This window comes from Asparagus officinalis, chromosome 7, assembly GCF_001876935.1.
Source record: "Asparagus officinalis chromosome 7, Aspof.V1, whole genome shotgun sequence".
NCBI lineage: Eukaryota > Viridiplantae > Streptophyta > Magnoliopsida > Asparagales > Asparagaceae > Asparagus > Asparagus officinalis.
The window spans coordinates 128176401-128196313 of record NC_033800.1 but is presented as its reverse complement, the minus strand read 5'-3'; the positions used below and the strand labels follow the sequence as shown (position 1 = coordinate 128196313).

The window sequence follows — 19913 nt, the reverse complement described above, 5'->3', positions numbered from 1 at the left end:
AATGAGTCTACCGGGTCAGGAAAGAGAGTGATGAAAGCAAGAGATTCAAGGATAGATTAGTAGTGAAGGGGTTTCAACAGCGAGAAGGAGTGGACTACACAGAGATATTTTTCCCTGTTGTGAAGCTCACAACCATCAGAGTGGTGTTGAGTTTGGTGGCTGCAGAAAACCTCTTTCTTGAACAGTTAGAGGTGAAGACTACCTTTCTTCATGGTGACTTTGATAAAAAAATCTACATGAAGCAGCCTGTTAGCTTCATTGAAGAAGGAAAGGAAGAGATGGTGTGCAAGCTTAAGAAGAGCTTATATGGTTTGAAACAGGCTCCGAGACAGTGGTATAAGAAGTTTAATAAATTCATGCAGAACAATGACTACAGAAGATGCAATTCGGATCATTGCTGTTATTTCAAAAAGTTCGAGTCCAGCTTTATTATTTTGTTATTATATGTTGATGACATGTTGATAGCAGGACTATGTTTAGAGGAGATAAACAGTTTGAAGAAGCAGCTAGCAAAGGAATTTGTAATGAAGGATCTGGATGTAGCGAAACAGATTCTAGGGATGCAAATCAGTAGGAATAAAGCTAAAGGGACATTGAGATTGAGCCAAGCTGAATACATTGAGTAGGTACTTCATAGGTTCAACATGCAGAATGCTAAAATTGTTAGCACACCCATTGGAAGTCAGTTCAAGCTATCTGAGGAGCAATCGCCTAAGACAGATGCAGATAGAGAGCATATGAGCAGAGTGCCATATTCTTCGGCCATTGGGAGTCTCATGTACAATCGCCTAAGACAGATGCAGATAGAGAGCATATGAGCAGAGTGCCATATTCTTCGGCCATTGGGAGTCTCATGTATGCGATGGTTTGCGCGAGGCCGGACATCGTCCATGTAGTGGGAGTTGTGAACAGGTTTGCTAGCAATCCAGGGAAGCAACATTAGGAGGCCGTGAAGTGGATATTATAGTACTTGAGGGGAACAACAAATAAACCACTATGTTTCAAGAGGAAGGAGTTGGTGCTGCAGGGATATGTGGATGTGGACTTCGCCGGTGATCATGATACGAGACGAAGCACCACAGGGTATGTTTATACCTTAGCGTCGACAGCAGTGAGATGGGTCTCACGTTTGCAGAATATTGTGACTTTATCTACAACGGAGGCTGAGTATGTCGCGGTGACCGAAGCAAGCAAGGAGATGATCTGGTTGAACAAGTGCTTGGAAGAGTTGGATTTGAAGCATGAGAAAGGAGTTCTTTATTGTGACAACTAGAGAGCTATACATCTTATCAAGAATCCAGTATATCATGCCAGAACGAAGCACATCGACATCAAATACCATTTTATATGCTCGCTAGTTGAAGACGGAAAGTTACATTTAATAAAGATTTTGGGGAGTAAAAATCCGGCGAACATGTTGACGAAGATAGTCACCATTGAGAAACTGGAGTTGTACGTAACTTCAGTTGGCCTTCACGAGTAGAAAACGAAAGCGGAGCCACACTACGAGGATCGACGAGATCGCCGGGATGTTGATGATTGAAGAATGAATTTTTTAAATAGGAGAAGATGCTTGCGAAGAAGGCGGAGTTCGGGAGCGTTCATTGATGGTGGTTTGATCTCCAAGTAGGAGATTGTTGGTCTTGAGAGTGGAGACACAAACCTAGAATCAAAATCAACAATTGCATGAAAATTCAAGATATGTCATGGGTGTGATGTCTGTCACACCCTGGTGTGGTAGAATCTGTCCTATCTGCTATGGGTGTGGTGTCTGCCACACCCTGGTGTGGCAGAGTCTGCCCTGTCTGCCATGGGTGTGGTGTCTGTCACACTAGGGTATGGCAGACTCATTTTAGAATTCTAATCTGTTTAGGATTGTATTTGTTATAAATAGAAACACCTCCCTCAAGGGTTTAGGAGAGAAAAAGAGCACGAAAAAGAGGGTTTTGAGGGCTCTTTGAGATTAGAAATCTTAGAAAAAGAGAGGCCAATTGCAAGCATTGTAATCTTCTTCAAGTAATCAAAGAATTGTGTGGTGTGGCTCCCGAGGACGTAGACACGTTGCCGAACCTTGTTAAATCTGGTGTGTTCTTTCTTGTTCTTATTTCCTATAAGTTTTTATCTTTGATTTGTGGTGAATTTTTTTCTTGCTCAACTCTCAAACACAAGATCCGAAAGGGTACGGATTTGATTTGATTGTTTCGAATCCCCAACATTGAGATCCTATCATCTTCCTCTGATCACATCTCGCCATTGTGCTCTGCGATCACATATCATCATCTTTTAACAACATTGTTGCATTACCATCGTCTCGTTCTCTAAGCAATCTAGCATCAACTCCACTGGTTTCGAGTCTAGCATCAACTCCACAGGTTTCTTACCTCCTCAACATCTTCCATGGCATGTTTTATATCCATGTCAACTTCATCTGCAAGACTTGTCCTATACCTCCATTTAAGACTCCCATCTCCATGACTTCTACTCCAAACTTTGTTGACTACGTACCTCCGAATGTAGCCCCCGAGTTCTTGATTCTTTAGAAGAAGGCTTTGTTGCGCGCAGCGGAAATTTCGGTAGTACTTCGGCAGCATAACAATAGAGTCAGGTCGCAATAGGAATTCCTGTTTCACAAAGAAAACAAGAACCTTAAGAAAAATATCTCAACAAGGTGGGATATCAACTCTTCCTCTCATCAGTTCTAGGACTGACCTGTCGAGGGAACCTAAATAAGCTATTACAAATCACACAACCAGCGAGACAATCAATTTTACGTGGTTCGGCAAATTACCTATGTCCACGGGGCAAGGAGGGGGGAGATCTACTACTAGAGAAAGAGAATACAAATAGGATTTACAATCACACAATTAAACCCTCACACATACTCTCAAATCTCTCACAAATATCTCCACTAATGGATGCTCAAAACCCTAACAAAAACCTTCTCAAATCTCCACTTTTGCCTCTGCGTCCGCACCCTGCAGCCACCAAAATATTCCCTGCACTTTTCCTTTCTGCAGCTGCACAACTTCACAAAAGAAACTCCTTGCACACAAACACAAAACCCTAGACAAGGGTTTATATAAATCAATTAACGGGTGGGCTTCAGAATCGAAACCGCGTCTTCGTGAAGTCCCTGCACATGGTGGCCCCAACATCACGTGTCTTCGTGAACTTGCTGTTCCGCTCTCCTCTCCGCGTGAACAACTTCCGTGTTATTTGATTGTGGCCCCCACGTGCTCACAATTCTCCACCTCGGCAAAGTTTTTCCAAAACTGGGCCGACACCAAAGAAACCAAGTGTTCCACTTGTTGTGTCTAGTACGCCGTGAAGTTAATTCACGACAACAGACTCAATCCACAATAAGTCGGGAACCCGAACGAGAGTCCAAACAATCTCACCACCATCAAAATCAACTAATCTAAAAAAACTGGCTGCATCTGAAAGACTGCCTACGCATGCTCTTGTCCAAGGAATCAAGCCGAACGTAGTTCACCCAAATGGCCGTCAACCGCCTCAACAATCACGAATATGCAATAAGTTTCAATAATGATCAAACTTGTTACTCGGAACCATCTTTGTGAGCATATCCGCTGGATTATCCTTTGTGTGGACCTTTACTATCTCCACATCTCCATCTTCAAGAACATCCCGAACGAAGTGATAACGAACGTCAATGTGCTTTATCCGCGCATGAAAAACCTAATTCTTCACCAAATAGATAACACTCATGTTATCACAATGAATAGTGACGGACCGCTGCGATATACCAAGTTCTTCCAAAAGTCCTTGAAGCAAAATAGCCTCCTTCACAGCCTCCGTAACTGTCATATACTCTGCCTCCGTCGTAGACAAAGCCACCATAGACTGTAAAGTGCATCTCCAACACACCAACGCATGGGTCAAAGTGAACACATACCCTGTTGTAGACCGGCACTTATCCAAATCCCCGGCATAATTCTGAATCAACATAACCAATGCATAGCTGCCCACCTGTAGTATCCCGCTCATAAATCAAACCAACATTAAGCGTACCTCGAATGTAACTCAAAATCCATTTCATGGCGTCCCAATGACCCACTCCTAGATCGTCCATGTATCTCGAGACCATGCTCACCGTCTGTGATAAATCTGATCTCGTACATACCATCGCATACATCAAGCTCCCAATCGCGCTCGCATATGGAGTCTTCGATATCAACTCTTGATCTTCAACAGTCTTCGGTGAAAGATCAGCTGAAAGCTTCAAATGGGCTCCCAATGGTACACTAAATGGCTTTGTATCCATTATAACATGAAATCGCTATAGTACCTTCTTCAAATAAGCCACCTATGTCAAATAAATTCTGCCTTTCTCCTTATCTCTGTCGATCTTCATCCCTAAAATACGCTTCGCCTCACCCAAATCCTTCATCTCAAACTCCTTTGAAAGCTGTGCCTTCAACTCATCTATTACAGATCTAGAAATAGAGGCAACCAACATATCATTAACATAAAGTAACAAATAGATGCACGCACCTTCTTTCAACTTGTGAAAATATACGCAATGATCAAATTGGCTCCGAGTGTACGAATGACCAATCATAAAACCATCGAATCGTCTATACCACTATCGAGGAGACTACTTTAAACCGTATAGCGATTTCTTCAATCTGCAAACCAATTTTTCCTTCCCTGCATCTCGGAATCCCAATGACTGAGTCATATATATTTCTTCATCAAGATCGTCATAAAGAAATGTCGTCTTCACATACTGATCTAACTCCAAACTATACTGTGCCACCAAAGCTAGCAAAATCTGAATCGAATAGTGCTTAACCACCAGAGAGAAAACCTTATTATAGTCAATTCCTTTCTCCTGTGCATAACCCTTCGTAACCAACCTAGCCTTGAACCTCAATGGAGTGCCCTCAATGCCCTCCTTCTTTGTGTATATCCACTTGCAACCAATTACCTTCCGCCCCTTTGGAAGCTCAACCAGCTCCCATGTATCGTTCTTATGAAGAGACTCCATCTCCTCCTGCACAGCTACCTACCACGAATCAACCTCCAAACTCTACTCGGCCTCTCTGAATGTAGTAGGCACCATCTCATCGATACTCTCCACTGAAAGTGCATACGCAGCTGTGTCGGCATACTGTGTTAGCATCCGTATGTTTCTCCTCTGTCTCCGAACCGTAATAGAATCCTGAACCTGAGTCGTCGGTCTCTTATCCTACACATCAGTACCCGTATCCTCCGTGTCATCGTTGTACTTATCTGGCATCACCCCAATTTATCTATTCTCACATGATAAAATACAGGGCACCCGAATACCTTGAGCTGGTCATAATCGTGTGCTGGCTCTCGACCACTTCTCCATAGGGGTTTTCCCCTCAATCGCAGATGAAGACAACCTACTAATGAGGTGGCTCGCATATGTAAGTGCCTTAGCCCAAAAGATCTTCTCCAAACTACTCTACGACAATAAGCATTAGACCTTCTCCAGTAAAGACCGATTCAACCTCTCTGCTATCCCATTCTACTGTGGTATAGGACTAACAGTGAAGTACCTCTCTATACCCTCATCTCGACATAGATGCAGAAAGGGGTCTAAAGTATATTCACCACCGTTGTCGGATCATAACGTCTTGATCTTTCTCCCAGTCTGCAGTTCCAATCTCTTCTTCCACTCCACAAATAAATCTAGAACTTCATTCTTATGCTTCATGGTGTACACCCAACAACACCTAGAATAGTCATCTACGAACATGACGAATCAATATTGACCACCAAGTGATGTCGTCTTGGTGGGACCCCAAACATCTGTGTGCACGTAGCCCAGAATGTCCCTCGTCCTATGAATGGTCGTCCCGAACTTCACCTTCGTCTTCTTGCCAAGAATATAGTGCTCACAAAAATCCACTTTTTCACTCTTGGCTCCTTTCAATAGTCCCTACTTGCACAGCACCTGCAGTGACTTCTCACCTGTGTGTCCCAACCTATAATACCAAAGTCTACTCATATTCGCCTCTGAAATAGCCGAAACAACCTGGCTAATCTCGGTGCTCCCCTTCAGATAATACAAGTTTTGACTGTGTACTCCATTTATCACCACCAAACATCCATTAGTAACCTTCGCTACAGCATCATCAAAGGTCGCCTTGAATCCCTTCGCCTCTAAAGCTCCAACTGAGATAAGATTCTTCTTCAGTTGAGGAACAAATCTCACCTCCTTCAATTCACGAACTACTCCATCGTGCATCCGGATCCGCACAGTACCTATCACATAAATGCTACAGGACTGATCATTTCCTATGACTACAACTCCCCCATCGAGTCTCTTGAACGATGCAAACCAATCTCGCCTAGGAGTCACATGAAGTAGCATTGTAATCAAGCATCCAATCTGATGTATCTGCATGGTTCACCTCCGGAGTAATCAATAGAGAAAAGCTCGAATCATCAGAATTATCATCTTTTGCAATATTCACCTAATTGGCCTTCGGACCCTTTTTCTTGCTATTCTCCTTCTCTTTGATCTTTGGAAAATCTCTTTTCCAATATCCCTGCTCCTTGTAGAATGTACATTGGTTCTTTCCTAGATGGTGATGACCTCTTGACTTTGACCTTCCTCTATTACCACATTTCGGATATGGGCTTCTACCTCTCGTCGACAAGGCCTCGCCTAAAGTACTAACATGAGAAGTCTCCTTATCCTTCCTCCTCAAATCATAATTCGTTAATGCATTAGTAACTTTACTATAGCTGATAGAAGATCTCCCGTTCAACAAAATGAGCACAAAGGTGTCATACTCCTCATTCGATAAGGAGCCCAATAAGATAATAGCCTTGTACTCATCCGATATCTTCTCATCAATATTCGCCAAGTCCGATAATAACTTCGTATAGTTGTTCACATGAGCCGTAAGCGAGGCACCTCTGGACATCTGGAATCTGAATAATCTACACAGCAAATGCAACCTGTTCTCAACACTCTTTGTAAGATACTTATTATTAAGAATTTCCACATCTTCATCACAGACGTCACCCCAATCACATCATACTTCAGCTCCTGTTCCAAATAGGACCTGATCACCCTACAAGCATTCCTATTCATCTTTTTCCATATCGCCTCTTCATATTTTGGTGGTCTCTCGTGGACCATGATGGTATCCTCCAAGTTCTGAGCATTGAGCGCATCTTGTACGTCGCCCATCCACAAACCAAAGTTTTGATTTTACCATCATACTTCACCACACTAATTTTGGTGTTCTGAAAACCAACTTGGACTGTACTCGCCATCGACTTGCTGCTTTTACCTTCTTCTCTCATTGCAAACTAAGAAAGAATCAAACTTTGATAGAAACTAAGAATTACCCAACTGAACCATAGATCAGATTCCAAATAGATCTCCTGTCCACACGAGAAAAACGAAATCTCCAACGACAACTCCTAATGCTATCTTCACCGAAGCCTAGAACTCCAAAAACCAAGCTTCACACAAGAATCTTCCTCCACCTAATTCCAAAATCCTAGATCTGAAATCTGGACTCTGATACCACTTGTTGCGCGCAGTAAAAATTTTGACAGTACCTCGGCAGCACAACAAGAGAGTCAGATCACAATAGGAATTCCTGTTTCACAAAGGAAATAAGAACCTTAAGCAAAATATCTTAATAAAGTGATATATCAACTCTTCCTCTCATTAGTTCTAGGACTCACCTGTCGAGGGAACCTAAATAAGCTATTACAAATCACACAACCAGCGAGACAATCAATTTTACGTGGTTCGGTAAATTACCTACGTCCACGGGGCAATGAGGGGGAAGATCTACTACTAGAGAAAGAGAATACAAATAAAGTTTACAATCACACAATTAAACCCTCACACAAACTCTCAAATCTCTCACAAATATCTCCACCAATGGACGCTCAAAACCCTAATAAAAGCCTTGTCAAATCTCCACTTTTGCCTCTGCATCCGCACCCTGCAGCCACCAAAATATTCCCTGCACTTTTCCTTTCTGCAGCCGCACAACTTCATAAAAGAAACTCCTTGCACACAAACACGAAACCCTATACAAGGGTTTATATAAATCAATTAACAGGTGGGTTTCGGAATCAAAACCGTGTCTTCGTGAACTCCCTGCACATGGTGGCCCCCACATCATGTGTCTTCGTGAACTTGTTGTTCCGCTCTCCGCACCGCGTGAACAACTTCAGCATTGTTTGATTGTGGACCCCACACGCTCACAGGCTTGATATCACACTGATGAGCATGTTTACATATATTTATACTAGCTAGAGACTTAATGTGGTAGGCATTAATGAAAGCAGAAGATAAAGGAGAAAATAAGCAAATGATATACTACCTAATACATGATTGCATGCTACCTAAAATGGGGATAGGATATCAAGATAATATTTATTGTTGTATTTAACATCCCCCCTCCCCCACCCTTCAAACTCACAATGTATAGAAAATTGAATGTTTGGATAAGATGAGCCAAATTTGCATAGATGGTTGTTGGTGTGGCTTGGTCAAGGTGATTGAATATGAGCATATCAGTTGTAGGAGTTGCATGCGGCGAGATAGAAGCTGTCCATTAATAGTATGGATAGAGAACACGATGGGGAGGCTGTCTGTTAAGGGTGTGGACAGAGGATGTGAGGTGAAGGTTGTCTGTTGAAGGTGTAGATAGAGGACACGAGGTTATGCAGCTGGATGTAGTGGATGGCGGAGGGGTCACCGTAAGAGATGCCTATCAGGCATTCCATCAAACACCTTGTGTACATCAAGGGTGATAATGGTTGTGGTTGTCGTTGCTGGCAATGGTGATACGAGTTGCCGTGCGAGCACCCTTTGATCGTGAAATTATCAAAAGATGGGTTGAGAAGAAGACAACTAAAACACAAGACAATTCAGTATGGCGAAGGAAAATACCTTCTTCTAGATTATGAAGAACAAAAGATTACAATCTCCCCCTCATAATCTCACTAGAATCGAGAACAACCTCTCAATCCTCTCTAAACCCTAATACAAAGATTAGAATCTCTCTCTGATCTAAGATCATAAAACTGATGTTTAGAAACCCTAAACAACCATTTATATAGGTGTACAAACGTGGATGGCAATCTGGTAAATAACCAAGCCCAAAACCAATAGGAATTCGTGTGACCAGAAACTCAAACGAATCAGGAAACTATCGATGAGTCGACTCATGAGTGAGATGAGTCGATTCATGACCTCATATGAGTCGACTCATAACTGATGAGTCGACTGGTCAGAGACTTTTACGAACATGGCTTGATTTCGTGAGTCGACTCATGATAGTCATGAGTCGACTCAACCTGATGAGTCGACTCATGTACATGTATGAGTCGACTCACGAGCTAAAAACTGAATTATTCGAATCTGCTGCTCATCGTCTCGTTCCACGCTTTCACCTGCGTTCTACTGATACTGTTTTACACCCCTATTCTCATACTATCATGAGAATCATCTATCCTCAAGCTCCTATGAGGATCGCTAAGCTCCGAATAGAAGATACACCCGTATCATGGGTCCCCTCTTTAGGAACTTGAAGTCTCATTCAAGTTAGAACTTTTACTGAGGAAACTCTCGAGCTCCTCCATCTTTTTTGCACCACCTCGCCTTGCTAGGAATCCGGTCTCGACGTCCGATCAGAAATAACTCATTCGTCTCGCGTCTCGTCGTGGTCACCGTTCGCTCTAAGTTGTAATCATTTGTCTATGGCTTTTCTGGAAGTCTAATGCACAGTGAGACAAACTTCTTGCTTGCATTCACTAGTCTCTTCGCTCGCGTCACCGTCCCCAAGCTTGTCTCCTTCGGAAGAGATACTGAACAAAATATGAACTTTACACCATCCTTAGTGAAGGTGTACTTCTGAGCCCGTCTCTCGTAGATCGTATATCTATCCCGTAAGTATGGATTGCCCAGTATAATCTGACAAACATCCAATAGAATGACGTCGCACGTGACCTCGTCAATATACAACTCGTGGAGCGTAAATCTGACAGTGCATTGATCAACTATACTCAGTTTCTCCTCCTTCTGAATCCACCCCAATGGATAGGGCTTCAGATGCTTGACCGTCTTCAGACCCAACTTCTGAACCAATGCCTCGGATATCAAATTCTTCTCGCTGCCCGAATCAACAATGACATCAACCAAACTGGTCTTCACTTGCAACTTAAGAACAAAGAGTTTCTCCCTCGGGTCGTCGTCCTCTTTCGTGGTCTGCTTCCTCATCATAAGGTTGAGACTGCTGTTGGGCTCTGTCATCCCCGGGACTTCTTTCGGACCTTGAGCTATCATGTGCTGTTGGGCTCTGTCATCCCCGGGACTTCTTTCGGACCTTGAGCTATCATGTATGCCTTTTTCTCCTCATTCTTCTTCAACCCTCTTGGCTTGAGATGATGATACTTCTCCCAGCACCGATCAGCTGTATGCCCTGTCTTCTCGCAATGACTACAAATCAGCCCTGCTTTCCCTGGATCACCCTTCGTCTTCTCCTCCTTAGATTGAGAACCACTAGACTCGCCTCCCGTCTGTTTGGAGTCTCCCTTAGCCTCGTTGCCCTTCTTTTACTTGCCCTCGAGGGAAATAGCCGTCACGCTCACCTCTGTAATTTATTCCACCATGAATAGCTTCATCTCCTTTCGGATGTAATCGCTCAATCCCGCCATATACTTCATAAACACGGAATATTCCTCTGTCGAAATATTGAGGACCATCGCCTGCTGCTGGAACTCTGTGGTATATTCTTGAACGGTTTGATTAACCCTTTTGGCGTAAGCCGTACCACTTGTACCAACGCTCTTCAAGGAATCCCACCGGGTAGAACTGCTTCCTCAGTAACTCCTTGAACTTGTTCCACGACACCGCCTTCTTCTCCTGCTTGCAGTAGGATTTCCACCACGTCAACGCATGCCCTGAAAGCTTCAAAGTCACGAACACAATCTTCTCTTTTGACGAATAGCCATAAAGAGTAAAATACGTCTCCATCCGCTCGATCCAGTCATCAAGCCTCTCGACGTCAACACTCCTATCATAAATAGGAATCTCCACCTTGAAGTCAATCTCCAGGTTCTGATAAGAATTCTTACCCCCTTGATGCAATGCAGCCTTAACGGTCTCCTCCTCCTCGTCGGAATCTGAATCTACTCTCTCCACATCGAACTCAACAATTTTCTCCAAAGAAGATTCACCTTGTTTGCCACCTCCATGGATAAGACTGACGAGTTGTGTGAGAGTCGAACCTATCGTCTCGATCTGCTTCTCCAATGCATCAATCCTCGTAGAATTGTCTCCTTCAGCCATCTTATCCTTCCTTAAAACCTGGACTCCTTCCAATGAAATAAGGATCTCGCCAAGCTTCTTGTATTGCGATCGAGTCAAGACCATACACAGGATGCCCCTTCACCAGATCTGATTGCTCTGATACTAACTTGATACGAGTTGCTGTGCAAGCACCCTTTGATCACGGAGTTACCAAAAGATGGGTTGAGAAGAAGACAACTAAAACACAAGACAATTCAGTTTGGCGAAAGAAAATACCTTCTTCTAGATTATGAAGAACAAAAGATTACAATCTCTCCCTCACAATCTCACTAGAATCGAGAACAACCTCTCAATCCTCTCTAAACCCTAATACAAAGATTAGAATCTCTCTCTGATCTAAGATCATAAAACTGATGTTTAGAAACCCTAAACAACCCTTTATATATGTGTACAAACATGGATGGCAATCTGGTAAATAACCAAGCCCAAAACCAACAGGAATTCGTGTGAACAGAAACCCAAACGAATCAGGAAACTATCGATGAGTCGACTCATGACCTCATATGAGTCGACTCATAACTGATGAGTCGACTGGTCAGAGACTTTTGCGAACAGGGCTTGATTTCGTGAGTCGACTCATGACAGTCATGAGTCGACTCAACCTGATGAGTCGACTCATGTACATGTATGAGTCGACTCACGAGCTGAAAACTGGATTCTTTGAATCTGCTGCTCGTCGTCTCGTTCCACGCTTCCACCTGCATTCCATTGATACTGTTTTACACTCCTATTCTCATGCTATCATGAGAATCATCTATCCTCAAGCTCCCATGAGGATCGCTAAGCTCCGAAGAGAAGATACACCCGTATCAAATGGGGTCACGAAGGAGCCAGTGGTAACCACCGGTGATAAGCAGCGCATGTTTGAGCTGGCTGTAGGTTGTGGAGAACTTTGGTTGTGAAAGGGAGGGGGGGTTGGTAGGTTGCAGCAGGTGATCAGCGGCCACGCATGGTTGTCGCAAGAGGGCGGAGCTACGATTGCAAGAGGAGACACGGTGATGAGATCTGGACCATTGGTGGGTGGAGAGCAGGCTTGGGCTGTTGTAGTGGCGTAGCCTATCAGTGAGGGCAATGGTAAGGCAGATGTCGGAGTCAATGTCAAATGTTTTAATAGGGAATTTAGTCGAATAGATGGTGGGCATGGGGGGGTTGTAGAGAATGGCATTGCCTGGGCAAGGTGTGGATGGTGTTTCATGCAAGCCTATGCATAGGTCTATATTCATGGATGATGGTTGTGGAGTCTGATGCTAAAGCTTTTGTCGATGGCAACAGATCTGGTTGCACGAGGAGGTGGTCAAGAGGAGGGGCTAGTGGTTACGGTGGTGGGCTAGTGTCAGGTTATTGAAGCTTAGGGGTAGTAGGGTGTGGTGACGAAATACGATGATGGCAGGTTGAGATTATGCGTGGCGAGGTCATAAGGGCATGCACTGTGAGATAGTGTTTGAGCAGTGGGTGACAGCATATAGGTCACACCTAAGGTATACGAGGGTGAGTTGCAAAATTACTGGTGGCTAGCCCAAGTGAGCTTTTGGTTGGTCACAACAATTGCGGTGGGTAAGGTTGTAGAGGCGGTAGCGGGGATTGTCGTGGGTGGTCATAGTGGTGCTAGCTGCCGAGGTGAAGCTTGGCTGTAGCAGGTGTTGGTAGTGATGACCGATGGGATTTGGTTGCTGGTGTGAGGGTGATTTCAATGGGTGAGATTAGAGGTGTTGCTAACGGTCAGTGGTGATGGGGTTGTAGGCGGCAGAGGCGGATAGAGAAATGAGATGATGTAGGTTTTCACAGACTAAAGTCGTCAGGAGAGCGTTGACATCACCGAGGTTGGAGACGGTGTCAAAGCTGCCAAACGGAAGCAACATGACAAAGTTTGTAGCGAAACCCACTCGGCAGCCCCGAGATCGAGGGGAAGAAAAGAAAGAGGCGTTTAGGAGTAAGAAAATGGATCTAATACCATGATAACTTTAGAAGAAGGCTTGATACCATTGATGAGCATGGTTACATGTGTGATGATTTTCTACCTTTATTAAACCTTACGCTTTATCATCGTATGTGCAGTTTCTCCTCCACATTCCATTGAAAATCATCATGCATGTTAGCCTATTCTGTGAAGCTCCTTCTTCATATAGTGGCCTCTTAAAAACCTGTTGTCATCACATCCGGTATTTTGGCTTTGACTAAGTATCCCTTTCATAATACTAGATAGTATTCTTTACGGCATCAACATCAACCATTGAGACTTTCCTTGCGTTGAGCTTCTCCTCTTCATGGCCTCAACATCGAATAGTTTCTTTGTTGATGTTCAAGGATTTTTATTTCTCGCTATTGTTCTCATAGGCGTTGAGTTCTCCTTAATCAATTCCCCTCGGTTCCTATCCTACGTCATCGATAATACAACTATTGGGCTTTTCTTTATAGGCACTCTTGGATTCCATCCTACATTATTGATTTCGTTGCCACACTCAGACTCCTTCATCAAGGCTCAAATATCTTTGCAAATCAGGTTCTTCATAACCAAACTCTCGGTTTTGATCCACCGTGAGTTTGCACGGGGGTGTAAGATATAATCATGTATAATAATACCACAACACTGCGCGCCCTACCATCCTTACATCCCCATCCTCTGTCCATTCTCACTCCATCATGTTAAGCGATGTCACATGGCACATCACCATTCTACCATCCTGATATCTCCATCCTCTCTCTCTCTCTCTCTCTCTCTCTCTCTCTCTCACCCTCTCTCTCTCTCTCTCTCTCTCTCTCTCTCTCTCTCTCTCTCTCTCTCTCTCCATCCCATATATGACACACACACATATATACATATCATGTAAGTATTGCATAATGTAATCTACAAATTCTGTAATATAATGAAATTGCTCTCTTTGTTTAAAAAGCTTGACAAAAATATCTAAGAATCAATGCATTTACCTCAGTAGTTTATTCACTCATTGGAAAAAAAATTGCATACTCAATCAGATTTCACTGAAACAGAAGAAACTGCTTCTTACAAGTACACCGTCAAATGATTACCAAACGAGCGGGCCACTTCTTATGAGAAATATATACACAAACCTTCCAATGGTTTCATAGAACTAGATAAACTCTTTATTTCTTGGCTTAAGTTGATAACTTGGAGTAGGAAATATATCAACTACCAAGACTTCTACACCAAAACAAGACTGTTATGTACATATTTACATAATTAGATGAAAATGATCAGCATGGAGGGATCACTGGAATGCCACTAGCAGCAGAGGTGTTGGTTTTTTCTGCACGAAAAATGTGCACTTTTATGTACTCAGCTCCTCCGAAGAATTCAAATATGCATACATCACCGAAAGCCAACTTGTTTCCTCTCGAGAAGTGGGACCATCCAACCCCCAATTCTACTTTCCCACTAGTTCGAACACTGATGTTTGTGCTCCATGATTTTCCTGAAGGATCGATTAGAGTTGTTTTTTGATTTTCCACCAGGCTAACTTGTCTCGACACTTTCTTTGGAATCGGCTGGAGTTCATGTCATTATAAAGAAGTAAGGAGAAATTAAGCAAGAAATATGAAAATAATAGGTGCGAGTAAATAGAACGTTGTTCAGAGGTTGTTTGGTACACTGCAATTGTAATTGTAGCAAATGTTACATGCACCATTTTTTGCAAGAAATAAAACCCGAATATGTATATGAATATATATCTACATCTATATGGTGACAAATGTATTAGTTGCAAAAGTTGTTCGATTTACATTTTTCGTTGTATGAAATGCATATCCATTACAATCAAGTGTTATTTCTCTACAAATGTAAAAATATTTACATCTTTCAGTTAGAATCAGTAATTTGGTGACATAACATTAGTTTTTAGTTTTATTATTATTATTATTGCAAATACTTCCAACATTTGCTCAGCCAAATTGTCTACAACAACTGTTGATGATTTTTTCTACAAGATGGAAATCCATGCTTTTTTCTACAAGATGGAAATCCAATTACCATCCTCAACAACCTTGTTGCAAACCAAATGTTGGAAATAAAATTTTGGTTGCAATAATTTTCTACTATAGGTCTATTTCATACCAGCCAAACAACCCCTTAACTGAAATATTTTCATCACTCAATAAACTGGATGACCTTTTGTTTTTGAAATGCAAAAGGGTTTTTTTAACCTAGAATAGCAATGATATTCATTATTGCCTTCAAGAGTTTAGCAATGACCATGGCAAACGTTTCTAAAACATTTGCAATTGAAATACAAGCAGGGAAAGAAAAGTAACAGACCACATGATATAAACGAGACAGCCTCCAAACAATAACAAACGTTGGATGGAGTGATTTAAAGGATTTGGCTTCGTTTGGAATCTTTGTCATATCATCTGCACTTAGAAATCTTTTGACTGCATCAATCATACTAAGAGAGTTATAGATATACACAAAAATAAGATTAAAAATAAAAATAAAAATAAAAATAAAAACAAAAAATAAAAGAATAGTCAATTTCTTGGGAGAAGATAAGAGTACTAGCAGTTTCTTACTCTTAACATTATATGAATCCATTGATTTCCTGGCGTGCCGAACCTTTTTCATATCATCTACACTCACAAATCTTTCGCTTGGACCAATGATGCAGATAACATCACTTATATATATGTGTATTTGTGTATATATGTATATATATATGAGAATAATGGAGGTGAGCTGGCAGCTCACCTCTCCCCGTGAGCTGCAAGTGTATGACATGTGAGCCCCTAAGGTAGGGTTACAATACATCTAGGGTGTAACTAACTTGGTTAAACTCACCTGTAAAAACACATGTTTGAGCGTCGATATTAATAATCAACACTATTCATTATGATCAATGCGTCCAGAATTCCATGGAGATAAAAAATATTAAGATATTTCTAGTGTTAAGTTAAATATTGGGTATTGGGTTAATGGGCTGTTACCCGTTAACCTTAACCCTATTTGTATGGCTATATATATCTCTCTAGATGTGAAGAATGCTTTTCTTTATGGTGATTTGGACGAGGAGGTTAATATGGAGCAACCTCCTGGGTATGTTGCTCAGGGGGAGAATATTATCTGCAGGCTGAGAAAGACCATCTATGGGTTAAAGCAGAGTCCTCGAGCTTGGTTACGAAAGGCTATACCCAGACATATAGCGTCGACTATTTTGAAACATTTTCTCCCGTTGCTCGTCTCAACTCCATCAGAATTCTTTTCTTTCTGGCTGTTAATATGGATTGGGCGATGCACCAACTAGATGTGAAGAATGCTTTTCTTTATGGTGATTTGGACGAAAAGGTTTATATGGAGCAACCTCCTGGGTATGTTGCTCAGGGGAAGAATATTATCTGCAGGCTGAGAAAGGCCATCTATGGGTTAAAACAGAGTCCTCGAGCTTGGTTTGATAAGTTCAGCAATGTTATTTCTAATGTTGGTTTCCAACGTTGTCAGTCTGATCACTCTGTCTTTCTTCGACGCACAACAACTGGTTTGGTTATTTTAGCCGTATATGTTGATGATATTCTGCTGACTGGGAGTGACTCTATTGCCTTAACTGAGACTAAGGAGTATCTAAACCGTCATTTTATCACTAAGGACATGGGAAAGCCAAAGTATTTTCTTGGGATTGAAGTTGCATATCAAAAACATGGCATGTTGTTGTCCCAAAGGAAGTATGTGCTAGATTTACTAGAAGAAGCAGGTCTCTTGGAATGCAAACTTGCAAGCACTCCAATGGAGGCAAATGTTGATTTGTGGCGTGATAATACCTCTCTCTTAGATGATGCTGGACGATATAGGAGACTAATTGGGAAGCTAATATATTTGACAGTTACCAGACCTGATATTACTTTTACAGTAGGTGTATTGAGCAGATTTATGCACAAACCTAGAGAGGTTCATTGGACAGCAGCTCTGAAGATTTTGGCATATGTCAAAGAGTTGCCCAGGCAAAGGATTGTTATATAAGAAGCATGGGCATACTCACATTTCGGCTTTCTCTGATGCTGGCTACGCAAGAGACATGGGAGACCGGAAGTCAACCTCAGGATTTTGTACTTTTGTTGGAGGTAATCTTGTGACTTGGAGAAGCAAGAAACAAGATGTAGTATCACGATCTAGTGCAGAGGCCGAATATAGAGCAATGGCTCACACTGCTTGTGAGATGGTGTAGCTAAGAAAGTTTATGACAGAGCTTGGTTTTGTTCAGCCTGGACCCATGCCAATGCATTGTGACAACCAGTCTGTCATTTATATTGCACAGAATCCTGTGTTTCATGAGAGGACAAAACATATTAAAGTTGACTGCAATTTTGTTAGAGATGCTTGGGAGAAGAAGATAGTATCTCTCATATTCACTCCGTCCTCACAACAACTTGCTGATATTCTTACCAAGGCTACTTCTTCAAAGGTGTTCTCTACTATATGTGACAAGCTGGGCATGGTAGACATCTATGCTCCAGCTTGAGGGGGAGTGTTAAGTTAAATATTGGGTATTAGGTTAATGTGCTGTTACCCGTTAAGCTTAACCCTATTTGTATGGCTATATATATCTCTCTTGTTATTATCAATATACTATTAGGGTTTTCTCTATTCTTTACATCTAGTTTACACATCTAGTGGCCTAGAAATGAACGGTCTGTAATGGTCAAAAATGCCCGTTATTTTGAGTTGTTTGAAATATAGGATAGAAAATCTCAAGAAACATAATACTTGATCTACACTCATTTGCTAACATCTAGATCATAATGAACGGTGTTGATCGTTAATATCGACGCTCAAACATGTGCTTTCACAGGTGGGTGTAACTAAGTTAATTACACCCTAGGTGTATTGTAACCTTATATATGTATCTAAATATGAGAGTAGCAGTCTCTTACTCTTATTATTATCTGAATGCCTTGATTTTTCAGGGTGCTGACAGGTTGATGTTTCCTCACATTTTGTGACTCTAGAAGTACTCCAATCTGCTAAGAAATGAAGTATGAGAAAATCAAAATGACAACAGAGATCCAAAATAGACATTATAAGAATATAACAATATTGGGAGGGCATCAAGAACAACCAACAATAATCCATCCGTGTTCATATGCATGTGTGTTCTCACAAGTGGTTGGAAAAATAATATTTAGAATTTTCTAATTGAGAAACATATATCAAATTTTGATTTAGATGATAACAATAGAACTTTGAGAGTAAACCTAAGATTGTTTCAATAGGAGGCTTATCGCTAAGTTTTGATACGTAGCAGATCCCAAGCTAACATATTGCAAAATGTTACATACCTTTGTGCATTCTATGCGAATACCTCCTTCATTCACCAGCTATCTGGTAATGAATTCATTTCATATTTCTTCTATGCAAAGAAGTATTTGTTTTTTTAGTCTAGTTTAAAGAATTAACACTATGCGGGCACATATGTTCATTGAGGTTTTCTAGATCTAGACAGCCAAAAATCCTATCATTTGGCACAATGGGGTTGGGTGTGGGAGAGGACCACTCTATTCCTAGGCCTACAGAACCCACTAATATAACTTTGGTGGACATCAACTTAAGTTGATAGGAGTCTTGCTCTATATATATATATATATATATATATATACAAATCCCCACCGACTCACTCACTCTCTCTCCTACTTTATAAGGATGGTGGGAATTGTGCCACATAGGCGTCTGTTGAGAATGGTTGGTCCAAACCATTAATCTCACATGGAAAAATTGTAGAACTCAACATGGGTATATAAGTGGGGGATTGTCTCCACATAGTAACGATGCCTTTTAAGTTAAAACCCTACACCTGTGGCCCAAAGGTGTTTAAGTTGGGGACAATATCGTTACTATGTGTTTGGACCGGTAGACCCGATTGGTGCTTCGGACCCGACCCGTGTGCCCCCTCTAACAATTGGTATCAGAGCTTGATAGTGAATCCACGCACTTGTGAAGCAGTACCGGTAGCTGGACTTGGTGGAGTCAGGAAGAACTCGGTAGAACCTAAGGTGATGAATCGCTACAAAAAACGTCCTGGTAGCTGGACTCGATGGAACCTATGGTGGAGTTAGACTCGGAGAAGCCGGAGGTGGAGTCGCTATAGTCCTATGTACACCCACGAGCTGTCAAGGTGGTTGTGTAGGTTCCTCGAGTAAGGTGAAGTAGGGTGTACCTCGAGATGTGCATTGACCAAAGGTGGACGATCTTGCAGAAAATGTTGAGTGGTGATCTACATGGACAGTTCAAAGGTGGATTCATGGTGGACTAAGGTATAGGTCCAGATGGAGCCGGGTGGATCGGTGTTAGTTTAAGGTGGAACCAAGGTGAACTGGTTTGAACTAATGTGGAGATTGTTGAGAATGGTTGGTCCAAACCATTAATTCCACGTGGAAAAATTGTAGAACTCAACATGGGTATATAAGTGAGGGATTGTCTCCACATAGTAACGAGGCCTTTTAAGTTAAAACCCCACACCTATGGCCAAAGGTGTTTAAGTTGGGGACAATATCGTTACTATGTGTTTGGACCGGTAGACTCGGTTGGTGCTTCGGACCCGACCCGTGTGCCCCCCTAACAGCGTCAAGGAGG

The 19913-nt window shown here is 42.0% G+C and overlaps 1 protein-coding gene across 3 annotated transcripts in view; it reads right to left on the bottom strand.

Annotated features, from left to right (window-relative positions):
• LOC109848541 (B3 domain-containing protein REM5-like) overlaps positions 14290-19913 on the bottom strand; it is a 46422-nt gene continuing 40798 nt past the window's right edge. For 2 of the 3 annotated variants that reach the window (XM_020418097.1, XM_020418098.1), the window contains exons 5-8: positions 18218-18304; positions 15869-15925; positions 15615-15730; positions 14290-14848 (exon numbers count right to left, since the gene is read on the bottom strand). In XM_020418097.1, coding sequence (XP_020273686.1) covers positions 14558-14848; positions 15615-15730; positions 15869-15925; positions 18218-18304 — 551 coding nt within the window. In that variant the 3' untranslated portion in view covers positions 14290-14557. The remainder of the gene's footprint in view (positions 14849-15614; positions 15731-15868; positions 15926-18217; positions 18305-19913) is intronic. The other variant, XM_020418099.1, reaches the window with a different exon arrangement.